Source organism: Polyodon spathula, chromosome 6, assembly GCF_017654505.1.
Source record: "Polyodon spathula isolate WHYD16114869_AA chromosome 6, ASM1765450v1, whole genome shotgun sequence".
Taxonomy (NCBI): domain Eukaryota; kingdom Metazoa; phylum Chordata; class Actinopteri; order Acipenseriformes; family Polyodontidae; genus Polyodon; species Polyodon spathula.
This window is the reverse complement of record NC_054539.1, coordinates 16,627,611-16,647,585: the sequence shown is the minus strand read 5'-3', so window position 1 is coordinate 16,647,585 and position 19,975 is coordinate 16,627,611. Positions and strand designations below refer to the sequence as shown.

General features: G+C 35.9%; 1 protein-coding gene across 10 annotated transcripts in view; it reads right to left on the bottom strand.

Annotated features, from left to right (window-relative positions):
• Positions 1-19,975, bottom strand: part of LOC121316923 (receptor-type tyrosine-protein phosphatase kappa) — a 164,784-nt gene that overhangs the window by 68,954 nt on the left and 75,855 nt on the right. For all 10 annotated transcript variants that reach the window (XM_041252296.1, XM_041252298.1, XM_041252300.1 and 7 more), the window contains exons 5-7: positions 19,527-19,642; positions 16,625-16,799; positions 5,491-5,784 (exon numbers count right to left, since the gene is read on the bottom strand). In XM_041252296.1, the coding sequence (XP_041108230.1) occupies positions 5,491-5,784; positions 16,625-16,799; positions 19,527-19,642 (585 nt within the window). The remainder of the gene's footprint in view (positions 1-5,490; positions 5,785-16,624; positions 16,800-19,526; positions 19,643-19,975) is intronic.

The following is a 19,975-nucleotide window of genomic DNA, read 5'->3' as shown; positions in this document are numbered from 1 at the left end:
GTTTTTTTATTGCTTAATCCTAAAGTTATTGAAAAGACACAAAATACAATCATTAAGCCAATAAGTATTTTTATTAAATTAAAACGCATACAAAAGCCAAAGTCATTACTGAAAGTTGGGCAATTTTGGAATGTCAATCAGAAAGAAAACAAGTTTAAATAATGCAGTCGCAGGAGTTCATGTTTGAGCATTCCAGTGTGGGATTGTCAGTGTGTACTGCAACACCCCTTATGATTGATCTTCATCAGCCACAGACAGAAAATTACCAGACTCCAATTACTTTGCTTCCCATGTTCAACAAAAGAATAAATGTCAGCCACACCACAGGAGATGGTTTAAAAACACCAGAGGTAAAGAAAGTAATCTACTGCTCTGACATTCACTGCCTGAAAGTCATTTACATTAACAACCATTCAAACTTGTTTAGCTCAAACCTATTGCTTTTTATTTCCCCTGTCAGAAATGGCAATATCAATTCAAATTTAAATGTTAGAAAATTAACTTAAAAAAAAAAGAGAGATCAACAAGGGTGTACTTCAATCCTGGCAGAACACACAATTTCTGATTCCATCACACTTCAAATGATTGATTTGAATTTCAATTGTCTTTGCTTGGAGTCAATTCAGCAAAACCATACAGAAAGAACCCAAGCAGCTATTGGATGTTTTTAGTTGCCTTCTGTTGTGACCCATCCTTACTTTTAAATGTGCACGTGTAAAACTGTCTTGTGAATTACTGAAACAAACTTTAGTTCAGGGGAAAAAAAAAACTTGAGGAAACACTTACTGGTTAGTTATATTTAGGGCTTCTGATTCTTCTTCTTTATGTATAGCTTAGATATGCCCCTTTTTGTTTCGGCTGCATTCACCCCTTGTTCACTGCTACCTATAGACTGATAAATCCTCTCCTGATCACATTTTATCTCCTCAATAATGAAAGTTATTATTTTATTACTATAACATTTCAAAAAGCTCTGCAAATGTTGGTGATATTCTTTGAGCGCTGGATGTGGAAGCACCAATCTCCTTTGTTGTGTCCGTGTTCTCTGTGGAGCAGGGGCTTTATGTATAGCTTAGATATGCCCCTTTTTGTTTCGGCTTTATTCAGCTCTGGTATCACTCTGCCATTGAAAGGTTTTCTCTGCTTTTTCCGGAGAAAAACCGACTAGAGACCTGTGCTTTACGTCTTTGATGTCGGACAGGGTCTGACATCGGACTGGAAAGGGAAAATCAATTCACAATGGCTTTAACTTGGCTTTAAAATAAGACCTATTAAAAAAAAAAAAAAAAAAAATACATTTCCATGTGCTGCTGGGCATAAATACAAGTCAGCAAAGTGCGACATGGAAATGTATCTATCATTGATTTGTTCTGAATACTTTAAACCCGCCCCCAACTACTGAGTGACAGCACATTCCTGCATTTCTATTGGAGACTCCGCTTGCAAGATTTAAAATGAGATTACAAATCAGGAGGTTTGTTAGTGGAATTTAAAGCTGTATTACAGTTAAGATACAGAGGACTTAAAACAGAATTGTGGTGAAATGTAAAAAAATGCCTACACACAAAAACCCCAGAAGAAAGTGCCCGTGACCATAGGGATTTAGTTGTGGAAGACACCAAAGGAAAGAAGGTACAACTTAAGTGTGCAAGTACTGTCGAGTTACTATACATATTGACAAAAAAAAAAAAAAAACGCTCAAGCATTTTGGAAAGTAACCGAAAACACAAGTTTCAGACAGTATATCAAAAACAAAAGCCCCGAAAAAAACGATTTGCATAATACTCAAATAGCTAAAAATAAGCACCGAAAAATACAAATTAATAAAAACCGAACAGAAGCCCCAGTTAGATTAATTATTTATTCATAATCCATTCCAAAAAGGCCCAATTCAAACATCTCCTCATCACTGCAAACCACCTTACCAATCAAAAAGAAACTTCCATACCCACACAACCTAAGCAAGAGAAGTTTCCAAGCTGCTGAACTCTGGAGACTTTTAAAACAGGTTTCTGATCGTATGACTCACAGTGCACTTCAGGTTGTGTCTTTACTGGATGAGCTACTGGGGACGGCTTTGTAAAATCATAAAATTGAGGTATATACAAAACAAAACACCTCATCTCAGATTCTGCTCTGACAGCAAACATTTCCTACAACTACATTTCTTTAAGGATCAATAACTATATTGTTTGTGGTTTTTAATAAATCCGCCACAATTTAGCAGTCAGACATTCATAACCCATGATATGTGTGAAGTTATGAGATGGTTCAGAACTCTACATGACCGTTCACCGTTACAAAAAAAAAAAAGTTTGAAAAATTGTCACTGCTATTTCAATTTCACTGTTTTACAAAAAAAGCTTTATTACGCCTCAATTCAAGACAATTATTCTCAACAGAAAACAACACAAAAACAATAACCTAGTACTACAGAAAACGTTTATAAGATTATAACGTTTACAAGAAACATGTTGCATTACCCTTGCTATTGCCTGTGTTGTCAGGATATTTTTAAACACATTGCCGTCTCAAGAAAAATATGTTGCTGTGATATGGACAACACGGCATACAGCAAAGGTAAAAGTATCGTGTCTCTGATAAACACTGCATGGGTTCTGTAACCCTTTTCTTGGGAGAAAAATGCATTCCATGCATGTTTAATTTGTTTCTTTACCCTAAACTGAAAATGAAAGTTTGACGTGGTCTGGACCAGTACTACCTGGAAGCAAAACACAAATAAATAACTGCTAGAGGAAGCAAAGTTCTTTAATAGCTTTTTTTTTTTATCCATTTCTGATTAAAATAGAAAACCAGAATTGATAAAGGTTGAAGCAGCCAATAATACAGACAGCCATTTGTTTTCAACCGAGTGAAAGCAGAAGAAATCTCCTAGACAGGTATATTTCATTTCAGCAAGAATGTTTGAAAAATAACTTGGAACATGCTGCCCTTCTACATTCCAAAATTCTGCTTGTGGCAATTAGCAAGATCACATGCTCCATCAAACAACTCAAATTTGTGCATGGGGACACAAATAAATAACAGGTTGAACTGTTCACCTTGTCATTTGTCATTATAACCCAACTACTAAATTGAAGAGCAACACGTGGTTTAATTTAAAACAGTTCTCTGAAATGCAGCCAGTAAACACATTTACTCAATCTTTCTATGCAATTGGCAATATAACGGTCAGTTTCTAAATCCTCTCTCACCTACTGCCAATATAACATTTTACAAATGTAAAATTCTCACCCGGCAGGCTCTTAGCATGCAGTTGAAATATGCAGATTGATGTTCTTTAAGTAAATCCTGAAGCAGTCTTCAGAACACCTCTACAAGCACCAAATAGTAAGAGCTAATGTTCAGTGCAACGATAGAAAGGTTCCCAGAGCCCATTGTAACATTTATGCATATATGCTTGATTCTCCATGTTATTGCTGTTTATTCTTCTAGTTAATTTGAAATGGTCAGTTTGAATGTCACCTCACTGATCTTAGTGGACTGAACATTAACAAGCAACCTCTGTTCCGTCCGTCAAGCCAACAACCTCTTTACATCCACCAAGAGGATGTTAATGAGCTACTGAACCCTGGGAGGTATGACCCAGCCTGGACACTCCACCAGGACTCTGGGCAGAAAAAGCAAATGCAACGTGAGCCCCCGGACTACACTGGCAACTCTAACCAGCAAACTCCTGATTACATGACTCGCCCTATACAGCATGGAGTAGTGCTTTTATTACCTGAACCAGGAGTAACTATATTAACATAACAGCAAAAGCAATATTAAGATAATTTAACCCTACCGGGAAAAGGATTTAACAGGCAGTTCAACAGGGATGAACTTTCAGCATTCACATTGGGTTAAGATTTTTATAGCCATTAATAGCAGGATAAAACAATTTATTTACCTGGTCAATATGATGGTCTTTTGCTGCTTTCTCAAGGTCAGTCAGCCACACCACTTTCTAGGTATGTATTATTGTAATAAAACGTCATTCTGTGTGCATGACAGATGTCGGTGTTTGCATTTCAGTCCTTGGATTTCAGTTAAAAATGCACTGAAATACTCACTGACTGTCTACATTCATTTATAAAACCCATTAAACTTGCTTGTGAGCACTGACAAGAGCAGTTTTAAGTTCACCCAGGAGGCCAAAATATTTTAACTATAGCTCCAACACACAGCTATCTAAAACTAAAGAAACAGGTTGCTGTTCTCCGATTTAGGTAAATATCAAATCACATTGAGAATCAAAGAAACTGTTCAATAGTTTCTTGTGAAATCTTAAGTTCACTGCATATTCTATCTGGTTAGACTGTTTCTACACATTACCAAGGAGATATGGCAGCCATCTGCTCAATAGTACTCATATGATTGTCACTGCACACAATATCTACCAAATGTTAATGCAGCATTTGCCTTTTGTGCATAAAGCGTAAATTCCTTTCGCAAATAGTTTCATAGCTGGTTTTTAAAGGCTTTCTTTTTAAATTGATTCAAAGGTTAAATGGTTTTGTTTAACTGTTACAATAAAAGGAATACAGCAGGTCTTTTTACTCTCAATACATCACAGGCGTGTGGGTTGTTATGGGAAGAGTAGCTGACCCCTGGGTACAGCTCGAGATCTCGAACAGCAGTTAGCCATGGCACTGTGCAAAAGTAGGTGGCAGCAGGGAATGGTTTTCAATGAACCTTCAGTTGTTACACCAAGACTGTTTTTAAAACAGCTCCAATTCAAGTTCTGCTCATAGCTGCTATGAAAATTGACAAGATAAATGGCAAAGGAGAACCATGGGCTTTCAAGATAAACTACGCAAGTTAATTACTATGTCATCACAGATGTAAACTATTACTTGTGCTGATATACAGTAAACAAAGCTGAAGCATATTCTAAAAATAGTTGGCAGCATTTACAAGAGAAAAAAAAAATAATGGAACCTTTAGATCCCTCCCATTTATACCAGAAACAAATGTTTTCTCTTTACAAACTCTGATGTATAGCATCACAACAGGTAAAATGCATTCTATATACCAAGTAACAAAAGACCTGTACAAATTCTTGCAGACATAACCACTTGCCATATTACTTTCCTAACACAACTGCATGGACACACATTTACTAGAAATATTGGATATTATATTGGTTTCTGCATATAGTTTGCTTAAATATGACAGTTGTAATGTTTGCGATACAATAGCCGATATGTTTTTTATTTTACTATGCTAAGCCTTCAGGCATGATAACGCCACAACAAAAATCAATGACTGCAGCCTAAGGTTAAACAGCTAATAAATTACATATTTCTTACCCAACATTCCTGGATTTACCATTTTAAAAGATCTACATATTTGTCAGTTAAAGCCACTGTGCCACACTAGAACAAAAGGCAATGCTAGACTGCACACAAAGCAGTTTGCGCTAATTAATAAATGCAAAAGTACACAGAAGGAAAAGAAAAGAAAGGCCAGGCTAAATCTACTTACCTGCGCATTTTGTCCTCGTGATGAGAGGAGGGCCTGACTGACCAGTACCTCCTTCCCCAGGTCTGGTCAGAAGAACTCTGATCTCATACTCTGTGTCCGGGTCTAAGTGCCACAGTTTGTAGTTGGCAGCATTCACAGCATGGGTTTCAATCCACGACCCTGATGTCATTCGGTACTCCACTTCTTTCAATATAATAGGCCCATCTCCAAAAATAGAGTTGGCATTCAACTGGATAAGAAGGTATGTAGGGCCAACACCAAGCAGCTGAGGCGGGGCTATGGGTCGAGGAGGTTCTGTTAAAAAGAAAACGATAAGACTTACTATAGAAATACTGTATATGGAATGTGGATGGATTCATCCATTACCAATGGTTTGTTTCATTTAAATGTCAAAAAAAATCACCAAGTTCACCAAAGTCAAGAATATAAACAGTAGAGAACATTGAAGCCTCAAGTTTGGTCAACAGTAAAACTTATGAACAAAAATCCGTCTTCAAGACTTACTTAGACATTTTTTCTGCATAATGGGGCGAAAAGTACCCATATTCTAAAGCTTCTGCTACATTGTGAAAACAATATTTACCATAGGTTTTCAAAGTATAACACACACCCATTTACACATTGAAAAATAGGGGTGCGCGGAATTTATCAAATTTTGTTTATCAACATGTTTATCAAAATTTGGCATGTTTCCTGTGAATGTGCAACAAACACGAGTCACACTGCCGATGTTTACAAGCAGATGATCCCGTTTCCTAGGTGATCAAAGACATTTCTTTGAACTTGATACCCCTTTAATTTGCAGTGGATTGTGGGACACTAGAAAAGCAATGGTCATTCTTAATTTTTTTGGGTGTATTTGGCTAAACTCCCTTAGACCCAGTTCACCAGTCTTTCGTATTGTTACACTGACTTTTATAATAGCCCCAAATTATGTAGTGATGGCTTTCTGCATGAGGTATTAATTATGTTATTAATTATAAGTTTTACATTGTGTATGTGTGTCTTTTATAGTTAAGTTGTTTTTAATCATTATCTTTAAATTGTGTGTGAATGTGTTATTATAGACGTTTTAAAGTGCTTACTAAATTCAGTTTCTTTAGTATGCTTTTATATTAAGTTTCTATAAGTATTGTGTAAGTTTTGGAGTTCATTAACCAAAAACCAAAACCAGCTATGTGCAGTTTTGCATAGCCTTACACGACTCAAAGTCACAGATAGCTGTCTGAGAAACGCCAAAAGGCAAGAGTAGCAGAGATGAGGGAGGGGAACTGAAAGACAAGATGGATGTGCCCTGCTAGGTACAACATGGTATGCAACCCCCCCCCCCCCCACACACACACAGAGGGAATGTGCAATGATAGAGTGGAAACCCCTATCATTGGACAGAAGTAAGACAAATGGGAGTGGAGTCAACAGTTGTTTACAAAGGTATAAATACCCAAAATTGTAAAGTTTTGTCAGTCTTTTCATCTCTCTTGAATTGACTCCATGGATATCCATGCTTTCTAATACAAACATATACATTGAGCTGTACTGAGGCCTTGTCCAAAGTAAGTTTAAATCTCATGCTTATATGATTGTATTGGAGGTATACTTTTTTGTATATAGTGTTTTTGAATAAAAAAACATTTGGCAGCTTAATTTTTTCACTACAATAAAGTACATTAAAAGATAGTGTTAACAATGTGAAACATATTTTAGTTAAAATGCATCAACCAAGTTAATTTCTTTAAAAAGTTTGATTATACCCATATGAAGATACAGCTGAGTAAACATGACTGACTGTTGTGACTATTTTACAAGCCTGAATAAAAATGGTTACATAACAAACCTGCAAAGTATTTAAGGAAAAAAAAAATTTAAATATAATGGTTTCTTGAATCTTACCAAAAACTGAGGTAGTGTTTTGATTACATAACCTCATCTTAAATGTAAAATCTAATACACTGGGCGGTCTTTAAAATACAAGGAAATCATTCTTAATACTTTTACACCAGCAACATTAGAAAAAAAGTGAGAACAGCTATGTGGTATGAAAGGATGGTCTTTAACTTCAAAAGGTTATTCCAACTGTGAAATTCAATGAGATTGTGTTTAAATTGTATACCCAACATAGTACCACAGAAATGCTGCCGCCCTTTCCAAATATATTGATGGTATTTTACTTCTTTTCCAATATGATAACACAAAAAATGGATAGTACAAAGCTCAATTTAACCAGATTTGTATTTTTCATGAAAAATACAAATCAAAAAGGTCATTGTTACCTGAAGCCATGCAAGGAGAGAGGTGACAAAGGGATAGAGGCATTGCATTAAATTTAAATCTAACCTTACTAATTTCAAAAAGAGGATTCTTTTAAGCTAACGATTTTTCAAAACAAATAGAAAAATCCAAGTTCTCCAGTGTTGACGACTTTGAATATGATCTGCTTTTTCTTGCAGAGTAAGTAGCCTAATGCTTGTTGCTATGTGAAGTATGCAGAGGAATGCAGTGTTAAGAACCAATAATGGGGATTGCTAAAACCATGAGTGTTATCCATAGCAGTTTGCCACCTCAAATAAATGGGAATATTCACAACACACTGGACTAAACCTGACTGTCAGGCAAATATGCATGGTGAAAACTTTTGATTTTGCAAGCAAATTAAGTGACTCACCTAATATATACACAAACAATTTTCTCTCTCTCTCATATATATATATATATATATATATATATATATATATATATATATATATATATATATATATATATATATATATATACACACACACACACACACACACACACACAGTTTAGATTTCACATTATGCATTGTCAAGTCATTCAATACCACCTCAATTATTTTTTCAATTATACAAAAAAAAGGAAAAACATGGAATTAAAATGAAATCTGAAAAGCTAAAAGGAATGACACACTTATTGTTTGGCACTTGAGGGCAAATATATATTTATTTAATAAAAACAACTCCTAGTTCAACTGAATTATGCATGAATTTTAAATCAGGGAGTAAATGAGCAAGTAATTGTTTTGCAGCATTATTAATATTCGTTCTAACACAATGCTTGATCAGGATTAGAAATGTGGTGAAATAGAGACTCCCATAAGTGCTCTTCAAACCTGCTCATGCATGTAATCCCTGTACACTGGATACACTTCTACACTGCTGTCCCATTAGTTCTCAATTAATGTTCTTCACTCCTAATTTTATCACCCAATCTATCTAGTTCTCCTTATTAGCATTTCATAGAACACATACAGTAGAAATTGTTTTAATTTGATATGGAAACGTGATTTATTTCTTCTTAATTCAATAAACAAGAGTACAAATTGCCAAAACTGCTTCAGCCCTCCAAATGTTGCATTAGTAATTAACACACAATCAGGAAAGTTTCATTAGGAAAAGAAATGTTGAAAAAATTAAAAATAGAATCATTAAATTGTTAGGATAGAGATTGTGGGTTATATAAACCAAAAATATATTCTAAAACTTCGGGGAGTACAAACTCATTACCTGCTTCAACAACTTGTTTACGTTAAAGATAAAATACCCACTTTCAAATTAAAGCAAAGAGCAGGTTAATTACTCAGGACACGGGCAGTTTCAGTAGAAAAAGAAATCTCACCCTTTTCTCAATATTTAGGTTGTACTTTGGGGTTGTGTGTGTTTAAGAAGGTTTTTACGTACATATATATGTGTATATATTATATACACACACACACACACTGTATTATATTTTATATATATATATAGCTCTGGAAAAAATTGAGACCACTGAGAAATTATCAGTTTCTCTGGTTTTACTATTTATAGGTATGTGTTTGGGTAAAATGAACATTTTTGTTTTATTCTATAAACTACTGACAACATTTCTCCCAAATTCCAAATAAAAATATTGCCATTTAGAGCATTTATTTGCAGAAAATGACAACTGGTCAAAATAACAAAAAAGGTGCAGTGTTGTCAGACCTCAAATAATGCAAAGAAAATAAGTTCAGGTTCATTTTTAAACACAATACTAATGTTTTAATAGTTCAGAAATCAGTATTTGGTGGAATAACCCTGATTTTCAAGCACAGCTTTCATGAGTCTTGGTATGCTCTCCAACAGTCTTTCACATTGATGTTGGGTGACTATGCCACTCCTGGCGCAAAAAATCAAGCAGCCCCACTTTGTTTGATGGCTTGTGACCATCCGTCTTCCTCTTGATCACATTCCAGAAGTTTTCAATGGGGTTCAGGTCTGGAGATTGGGCTGGCCATGACAGGGTCTTGATCTGGTGGTCCTCCATCCACACCTTGATTGACCTGGCTGTGTGGCACGGAGCATCGTCCTGCTGGAAAAAACAATCCTCAGAGTTGGGGAACATTGTCAGAACAGAAGGAAGCAAGTTTTCTTCCAGGACAACCTTGGTGGGGGGGGGGGGGGGGGGGGTGCTAATGTTGGCCAAGGTGTCCTCGGCACACCGTGCGCTAGCGACCCCTGTAGACTGGCCAGGCACCTGCAGGCCTGCCTAAGCTGTGTGGTCCTCCGATGCTGTAGCTCTGAGGTGGCTGCATGGCGCGCCTGCAGAGTGAAAAGAAGCAGTGAAAAGAAGCAGATGGCTGATGGCAGGTTTGTCTTCATCTCCAGAGTCAGCGCAGGGGTGGCAGCAATGAGTAGGGTTGAAATAAGAAAACTAGGCTTTCCAAATTGGGGAGAAAAAAATAAATAGCAGATTCCAAATAAAAAAAAAATTTAAAAAATCCTTGTGGGTTGAAAAAAAATAATGCGTTATTTCAGGAGCATGTTAAACTTGCAGTCATATATAAAATTATATCATTTTAAAATTAATAATGGACCACAAAAATTTGAATTCGTAATAAAGCTAGGGTATCAGGAAAGACACTGGTTGAATATACTGTACAATTAGATATTAAACAGATTTTATTAAAATACTCCTAAAGTGTAGAGAATGTTAGAAGATGCCATTTTTATGTTTAGCAACACTGCAAATTTGTTGATATGCATTTCACTTCGTTTGGAAACTAATAAATACAGTACAAGGTAAATTACTGAAATGTGTGACCATGGTATTAAGACACTACAGCTACAAAAAAGGTTGATCAGCTTTTAAATGTATTTGAATCTGTATTAAGTGTGAAGATCACTTTGCTAGCATGCAACCCTGTTACCAAAACCAGCTTCAGCTTTTTCTAAAAAGCAATATGGCACAATGATGTATCACTGCAGATGTCCTAATTCTAAGAATGCTGAAATACTACTAGCATGATGGTTAATATTAGCACACACAAAGAGATACATACAAAACAGGTTCAATCGAATTTCATATAGGATGACAAGGCCAAACCAAAACAGATTAAAGTTAAAAAGTAGAAAAAAATAAGTTCTGAGCAGCTAAAAGCATTTAAATCTTACTGACACAGTAGTTCCAGACTGCCAGAAGCACTAAAATGAAAGCAACGATTTCACAGTGATACCACCAAGTTCTGCATTCTCAGTTTTATAGCCCATGCATCATTGTAACCTTTTCTTCACCTCAATTTAAAACATTACTGTAATCATATCATTAACTTGCACGACCAAGCGAGACTTAAAATGTAGCCATTATCTCAGGAACAGAAAGCCCCACTTTTTTTTTTTCATACTAGCTATTTTCACCCAATTAAATTCTTGTATTATTACTAAATCACACTACAGTATAATAAATCATTGTTTTATGACTATTTAGTCATTTTATGAGAGCCATTTTTCTCCTTTGTCTTCATTCATCCAAAATGTCAAAAGTAAACACTATGTTTTAATGTTTACAATAAAAAAGCCTGAAATGCATATCAATTAATAATGAATTCAAAAACTTGCTGGCATGTATACATTACTATAAATGAGCAAGAGGGCCCTTTTGTATATACACATTCAAGGACAGACACATGTACTTTAATGCAGAGATTTTACTCACTTGTGAAGCACCACATCTACGTATTTATGTAGTATGTTTTACTGGTCAGCTCAATGTTCATCTTCCTTATCCAAGATAACTCTGTTTACCGAGTCACATAAACAAAAGCCATTGTGAAGCAATCCATAAAGAATGTGTCAGCATGCCAGAGGTGAACCTACAAAGCCTACATATGATACCATCAGTACAACTGTTCGTATATTTTCCAATATTGATTTGCTCCCTGAGGCCTACAATTAATATTAGAATTAGTAACCAATTTTGGTACCAAGATTTAAATTTTTATTTTAGTTGGTTAATCTGATGTTCCTAAACTACTGCGGATAAAAGTAAATACATTTAAATACAGCATTCTTCACTTAACAGTCATACAAAACAGAAAACTTTCATCTAAAAGGCATCCAATAATTCAACAAAACAACTGGAGTAGTTAATGACCCGAGATTTCACCAGAAGCTGAACTAATTCCACTGTTGTTATGGGCTCTTTAAACCATTCCAGAGCCCAAGAAGTGTTAAGCTGCAACACATCAACACACTAGTGGAACAGCCTGAGCCCTGGCACATCATGAGAATGTGTGCGTCTGGAACTTGGTGATGGAGATTGGTTACCTTCGTAGGACAAAATGTGTCAACTGATTTGAACCAGAGAAGCAGCTAACATAGCTATGGGGTATTCACTGCAGCTACAAAACAGAGACAATTACCTAAACATTAGACAGTTAAGTTACAAAAATTCTAAAATGCATTGTTAGTGGATTTATTTATTTTAAATAACACAAACAGAAACTACCATATTAATGGCGATTTATAGCAGTGCTTTTATAAGCATTCTTCAATAAAAGGGGACCAGGACATCCACCTAGACGACTGTCACAAACTTCACATAACTACCCTTTAGAAGCCATCTGCACTTTTCCTGATTTTTGTGTTCATATTTACAGTAATATATCTATTAATTAAAACCTTCCAGCTGTCCTTTTTAATCTTCTATGAAACACTCCGTTGCTTAAGACGTTTCTTAAATTTATCCCAGCTTTTTAGAAGACAAGTGACTTCTTAATGTTAGCATAACCATTGCAACAACTTAGTGGTAAGGAAATTTATCATGCTTAAAATGGTGTACAAGCAAGTTTATGCAAACAAATTGAATAGATTAGTAAAACTGCGCCTCCAACACAGCAATTACGAGTAAAGGTCAGGGGTTTATTGCAATTTAATATATATAATATATAATATATATATATAAATATATATATATATATATATAATATATATTATATATATAATGAATGACTTGGACACAGAAACCAATTATTCATTTCATTTTCACTCATAGCACAGTGGATCATCCATCATGTTTCATGATATTAGGAATGCACACAGAATACAACTGAAAGGTTTCAACAAATTGCTAACTACATTCGCACACCACCATCCCCAACTGCACAAATCAGCAACTGCTATGCATAAAATACTGTGCAATTGAATGTATTGAGCCTGCTCAGTTTGTCACCTTTGCAGCAGTTGCTTAAATACAGCAATTTGGGTCTTAATAACAAAATCAGGAATGGTTATGCCATTGGAGCATCAGCAGGTAGATTGTGTCCAGTGTGGTGAGAAAGCAGAAGAAAAATCTTTCATCACTTAGTATTATTACATCTTGCTACAAGCCCATTTATCATGCTGCTGAGACAGCTTGGAATAATCGTGCCAGACCCTCACATTACTGCTCCTTGAACTCTGTCTCATCCATCTTTTGCATCATTCTCGATTTGCTGCTAAGGATCATCCCGGCGCTGCGAAACTGTATGAACCTGTAATGCCTTTAACCCAGAGAGCCATTCTCATAGTAATTGATTTTTTTAAAAAAAATTTTTTATTGCAGATCCAGTCTGAGTATTCGACAAGGCAGAGATTTGATCCAAATAGTTTTGCAATACAGAGATTTCACTTAAGAAATGTACTAGTCCAACACAGCTTTTTGAAGTAAATGACACGGAGGAAAGAATGACAGCAGGGGTGTCCTTAAAGCAAACCTAAGTGGCAATCAGAACCTGACTTCTGGCATCTCAAATTGATGGGGCTGATGGCTATGAAACTACCGTATTAGCAATATATACAAAATCACCCAAAGGATGATTTCTAATATGTGTGTTATAGACCGTTGCCGGAATCAGGCAGTTGCCGTAATGCCCGGGCATTTGGCGAAGTGCCCAGCTGCAGCAGGCAGATGCCAAATTAGCTTCTAATTGTATGTCATTTCAGCCTCTGCTTTGGCTAGTCAACTGCCCACAGCCACCCAGGAGAAGACAGATTTTTAACAGATACAGTAAAATACAAATAGAATGTGAATTACCATTGTTGTCTTTAAGAGCACAAGCGCACCGCCACCAAGCCACCTGTTGCAATGTTTACTAAAATAACTTAAATAGCTGACATCAGATCTCAGACAATTACATATTTGCCTCAGCATTTCATTAAAGTAAATAAATAAAAATTAATTTAAATATAAACAATTCAGGTCAGTCTAATTATTAAATAAAGTAATTCGACTGACAAACTATTATTGAGAACTGCAGTAGATATTGAGACTGCAGTAGATACAGAGAGATGAACACGTAAGCTGTTTAGTTACTTACGCTTTCCATTTTGCTACTAACAGCACCTAAACTAAGTCTTTCCCTTGTCGAGCCATTCAGACCGGGAAGGCGGTAGTCGGCAGCTGACAAACTGCCCGGGCTGATGCCGAAATGACACTAATTTAAACTTCTAAGGCGTAATTCTGTATCGGGCCCACTGTCAGCGTGCACTTCGGCCAAAATGCCCATGCATGTCAGTGTCAGGTATACCATACGTGAGTACACTCCCAATGTGCCCCCACCCCGGGGTATATATATATATATATATATATCTTATAATATATATATATCTATATATATATATATATACATGTCATGTTGTTGGTGGTGTTGCATAAACTTTGCTGAAGTTAGTGTTTTAATTCTGCTCCATATGAAAACTGTTACAAAACTAACAAAATGATCCCAGTGTCAGGTTAGAATTCAGTTTCCAATTCAAATTATTTCTAATATGGCTTTTTCACTTTGCATTTTTGACATCAGCGTTGAATTGCAAATGCCTCCACTTTCATCATTACCATGCATCAACCAATCCAAACTCATTAGCAGTTTGTAACAGGCCCTCCAGAAGCACACAGATGTCAGATACACTTCATAGGAGAAAACAATGGCAGCTAGTTAAGGAAATATTCTCAATTCTTCTCTGTACCTGACAGTCGCATCTAGCTTCCATCCATTTTTTTAATTTCTTTTGGTATTCAAAGTTGGAAAATATTTATTTGAATAAATAAAAAAACCCAACAACAACAAGGTATAAAATCCAGGGAGATTAACATTTTGCATGTGGCTCCTTTCTTTAGAAAGCTGCTGTTGTCTAGCTGGTACTGTCTTGAGGTACAGCCCATTCAGGTAAACATCCTAATGGAAGGTCAAACATTCTACTGTAGTAGACAAATGTTTCATGGATGCATCAAAATGTTCAAGTTTTTGTAATATGGAATTTCAACTATTAAAGCTGCCTTTCATGCAGAAATTCCTTAAATATTTCCAACAGTTACAAGAACGTTTTATCCTTTATGTACAACATGTCAGATGCAGCAAAAATCTTCTTGGACATTTTTGGACAATATTTATTGGCACTGACAAAGTGGCAGTTAGTCTGAAAGAAGTTTAAACTGTTTAAGAGGAATGTGTGGCCATTTCCCCCCAAATAATGACTGATACAATTGCAATCCTGTGAAAGGCAATCCATTTACAGTATGCGCGTTATTTTGCAGATTTCTCCAATATTTCATCCAGTACACTGCACATGAAAATGCCTGAAATATCTGTCAGTTAAAAATATCAGGGTGCAGCTCCAAGGATGAAAAACATGAACTTCCCCATAAGATAAAAATCAATTTAGAACTCTAAGGCCATGTTTTTCAAGGGATCCTTCCTAATAAGCTGCCCTGTCAATAAAGTTTAGCTTTTGCAAGTGCAGGGCAAAGTCATTACTCAGGAAGATCTGGTGGCAACACTAACCTCGACAAAGTAAATTGTGTTTCATCATGTTTTTTCCTCCAGCTGTAAGAACACACAGATCAATACTCCTTTGGTGAAAGAATTTCCTACTGAAATTTTCATTTGTTACAAACAGGACCAAAATGCCCCTAAGCATACTCTGTCACTTCAAGTTTGGTTGAAGAGCCACTAATAAACTGCTACCCTTGGGTCATCAGCGTCAATAGGCAACACAATGCCAGCTCTTATTAAAGGCAATCCCGATCAATGGCCTCAAAATTTCCTTTAAAATTACCATCTTTTGCATCTTCATAGCAGGATGTCAGATTTAAAGTGCCAGTGAGATATAGGACCTGTCACAGCAGTTAATATTCAACTTAATTTTAACACCAGGGTTGCACAGTCCTTAGGCATTCTGGCCCATGTTACGATTAAAAGATTTACTTTATAGTCATTCAGATAAACAAGAAATATATTCTTCTCTTCAAAAGCCCAGAAATGTTCATACTTGTTTAACATCTGAATTGATAAAAAATAAACCTTCAAAAATGTGCACACATACACACACACTTGTGTTTGAATAATATTTGATGGTACTTTGACCCCTAATTAGCATCTTCATGGTTTGCATTTCGAATATTACTATTTAATCAATAAAAGATGTGGTTTGAGGTGGTGTGGCTTGCATTAGGAGCTGGACCCAGGGTTTTAAATAACTGCATATGCATTTCCATTTTCAAGGAGGTTATTGTTTTATTTATTTTTTTAAACTTTTTCATAATTTGGGAATGGGGGTCAAGAAGAGCTACTTCCTTGTAGTGACCCCTGGGCAACGTCTGATAGCAAAAAGCTCTTCAAATTCAACTTACCATGCAATGCTTAAGCAAAGCAATGTTGGGCTTGGTTAGTACTTGGATGGGAGACCACCTGAGAATACTGAGTGCTGTAGGCTGCATGTTAAGCTAATACGAATAATATATATATATATATATATATATATATATATATATATATATATATATATATATATATTATATATAGAATATATATGTATATATCCTTAGTTTCCCAGGAACACTGTACCTCGAACAATCAGCTCAGCAAAATTAGACACTCCCGATCCTCTGTCAGATTGAGTCACGCAGCGATACAGGTCTTGGTCCAGATTTGTAACTTCCCGTAATCTAAATGATGCTGCGAACCTTCTGTGGTTTATGTTCTTTGTCTGTGCCACTGGAATGTCTTCCCCATTCCGTTTCTGTTAAATTAAAAAAAATAAAAATAAACAAAAAGAACGCATAGTTTAAGTCTTTCATACAACAAAAGTAATGGATACTAGAAAACCACAGTTAAAGCTGAAATGAATTTCAATTACATTTCAGCTGTTCTGACATTTTTACTAAAAGAAAAACCACACCACAGGGAATACAGGTGGTTTGCTGGTTTAACTTTCGTGGTAAGTACACATGTACTTCCAGTATATAAGAATGTCAATTATCATTTTTATCTTTCGCTGACATATTTCCTCCCCCTTCTTACCAATGGAAAAATGCGATAGTGTAAAATACAAGGATCGTGCACTGACTATTTATTGTATGACTCATGAAAATTCAACAACTGATCGGGGACATCTGGCCAAATAAAATTATACAAAAAGTGTGATACCGTAAGCTGTCACACATGTCTGTGCAAAAATAAATGAATATACAAGTCTGAAGATCTTACTAATCCACCAATCGGATGTTTTTACCGCATTATCTTTCCATTCACAGATATACAAAATGTAGCACTTTAATGCAGTAAAAGCTTGACTGATCGATCAGTCAGCTGTTTGCACCTCGTTAGAGTGATTACCCCTGTACTGTACCATGGCTATGTAATCCCTGTACGCAGTGTCAGGTTTACAGGTTGAAAAAACATCACTGATTACAACAGCAAGCAAGCATGGCTGGAAAGAGAAAAGCACGAAAATTCACTGTAAATAAAATGTGTCTTAGCTGTGCGCTTGCTAAAGCATGCTTGGAACTCTGTCAGTCTGCAAACAAACAAGCTGGGGTTTCTGTAGTTGGAGGAGAGTGCTGACAAAAACACAAATCGAAACTGACACCAGAGGGGATGTCAGAGGTAGAAATATCAACTGTGTTACCTTGGCGACTTGGATGCTCTGCCTGAAAGAGTCACCAATAATGTAAGCGTGCGTTCTGCGCTTGTAACACTGCTGCGTGCCATGGAGCAGCATCCGGACAGAGAGCTGAATTTGGGATTTTTTTTTTAGAAAACGCTGAAAGTTTGCCGTTCATACTTGCAAAAAAGATCGTCCAGATGCGTATCACAGTTTTTCGCTGGAAACAGTTTGCAGTAATGTAGTCTGTACTGTACAATTCTACACTATTACATTCATAGGTTGTAATACATTTTTATTAGTGTAATGAGTGTCTTAATAAAGATTGATTCACACTTGATTGTTTAAACACACTTGCTTATTGTACTGGTGACTGGGGGACATTTTGAATGTCAGTTTTTTGTGTGGGAATATTTACCGTCCATCGCTTACTGCGGGTGAATCACATTAACACAAGACGTCTGTTCTAAGAAGCGGAAACTAATATACAGGAGTTGCTGTGCGATCCACTTGTTAAAAGAAAAGGGCTTGTAACCAGGAGTTCTCCGGTTCAAATCCCAGCTCAGCCACCGACTCATTGTGTGACCCTGAGCAAATCACTTAACCTCCCTGTGCTCCGACATTTATATATATATAAATGTATGTTATGTATGATATGTTATATTATATATATTATGTATATATGTATTATATATATATATATATATATATATATATATATATATATATATATATATATATATATATACATATATATATATACACACACACACACACACATACACACACACATCCAAACAGGAGAGATTACTGGAAGAAAAAAAAAGTTTCAACTACTGTAATTTTGGAAGAACTTAGACCTGTAGCTACATCTTAAAATGGTTTAGCAGCACAATTTTATACTATAAGTCTAGTCTCCTCAACATGGTTTTTGAGTGCGATTTTATGAAACAAGCGTCCGGTAGCAGCATTTTCTCTTTTACAGTTTCACCTTCCAGCTTACTATCACAGAAAAGGTCATATAGCCTGATCCACTTTCCCACTCAGCTATCCAAGCGAAGTTCCCACCAGCAATGTGCCTTACATTTTATCTACTGTCGTTTTGGAGGGCTTAAAAGCATCAGAAAGCAGAACAGCCGAGACTGTTTAACCAACTGATGGAATTTGGAGTTTCAAATTAGTTTTACTGCTAATTGTTTTCCAAAATGTGGCCATGGTTATTGCAGGTTTTTTTTTTTTTTGTAAGATTCTTTTGTTGTCTTTTCCTTCTGTTTTTGACATGCAGATTTGTGTTTCTTTTTATTTGGTGGTTCCAGAGGTTTGGCAGGTTTCACTATTAATAGTTCACAATCGTACAGACGTTATGATAATTAAGGATGCGATTTTGTCACAGTGGTCATTTTTCATATTTGTTTTCACTCAGCATGAAAATAGGAAAGGAGCAGTCTTGAACTGTTTCAGTGCAAAAAGCGCTTAGCAAAAACGACAAATAAAAAGTGAATACTTCCACAAAACTATAAAAAGTGGTGGAAGTAAGTTTTAAGTAACTAGCAGAGCAATATCCCAAACAATTACATGAAAGTGGAGGAAATGAGAAAAAATTTAATGAGAAAATTTCAAAATTAACTGAAGCCTTTTGTGCAGAAAATATACCTCTGTATACACTTGATAATGCAAAACCTAAAGAGGACAGTTTACAGTCGTGTAAGTATAGAGAGAGCTCAGCAGCACTAATCCAAAAGTGAAAGAAATGCATGAATAGATAATATACCAGTTTCTAATGCCCCTTGATAGGACAAGAACATTATTGTATAGGGTGAATTGCAATACTTTTGTTTTTACAAATCATGCTGAAGACCTTACCTGCAGCCATAGCTTATTATTCACTGCCTCCCTCCCAGTAGCAATACACTGAAAAGTAGCATTCTGTCCAGCATTGACTTCCACATCACCAAGTCGCAGAAAGTGAGGAGACTTATCTGCAAGAAAAATAAATAAATAAATAGCTGTTGAAAAATTCAGTTTGAAAACTAGTTCACTTTTGTTGTTTTACATATTCCCCGTTCAAGTAGCAAGATCAAATGACACCATTCTGCAGTTCTTATTCTAAGCCTCCCCAAAATGGTCTGCAGTAACTGTTGCAATCTCACAACAGAAAGACTAAAAGGTCTAGGTGTATAATAGGTTGATAAATTATCATTGTGTTCCAGCCCATCCAATAAAAAGTCCTATTAGGTGACATTCCGTCAACAAGGTATAAAGCAATTTTTATTTGAAAATGCTCAGTACATGCATCTTTTAAAACCACCGAC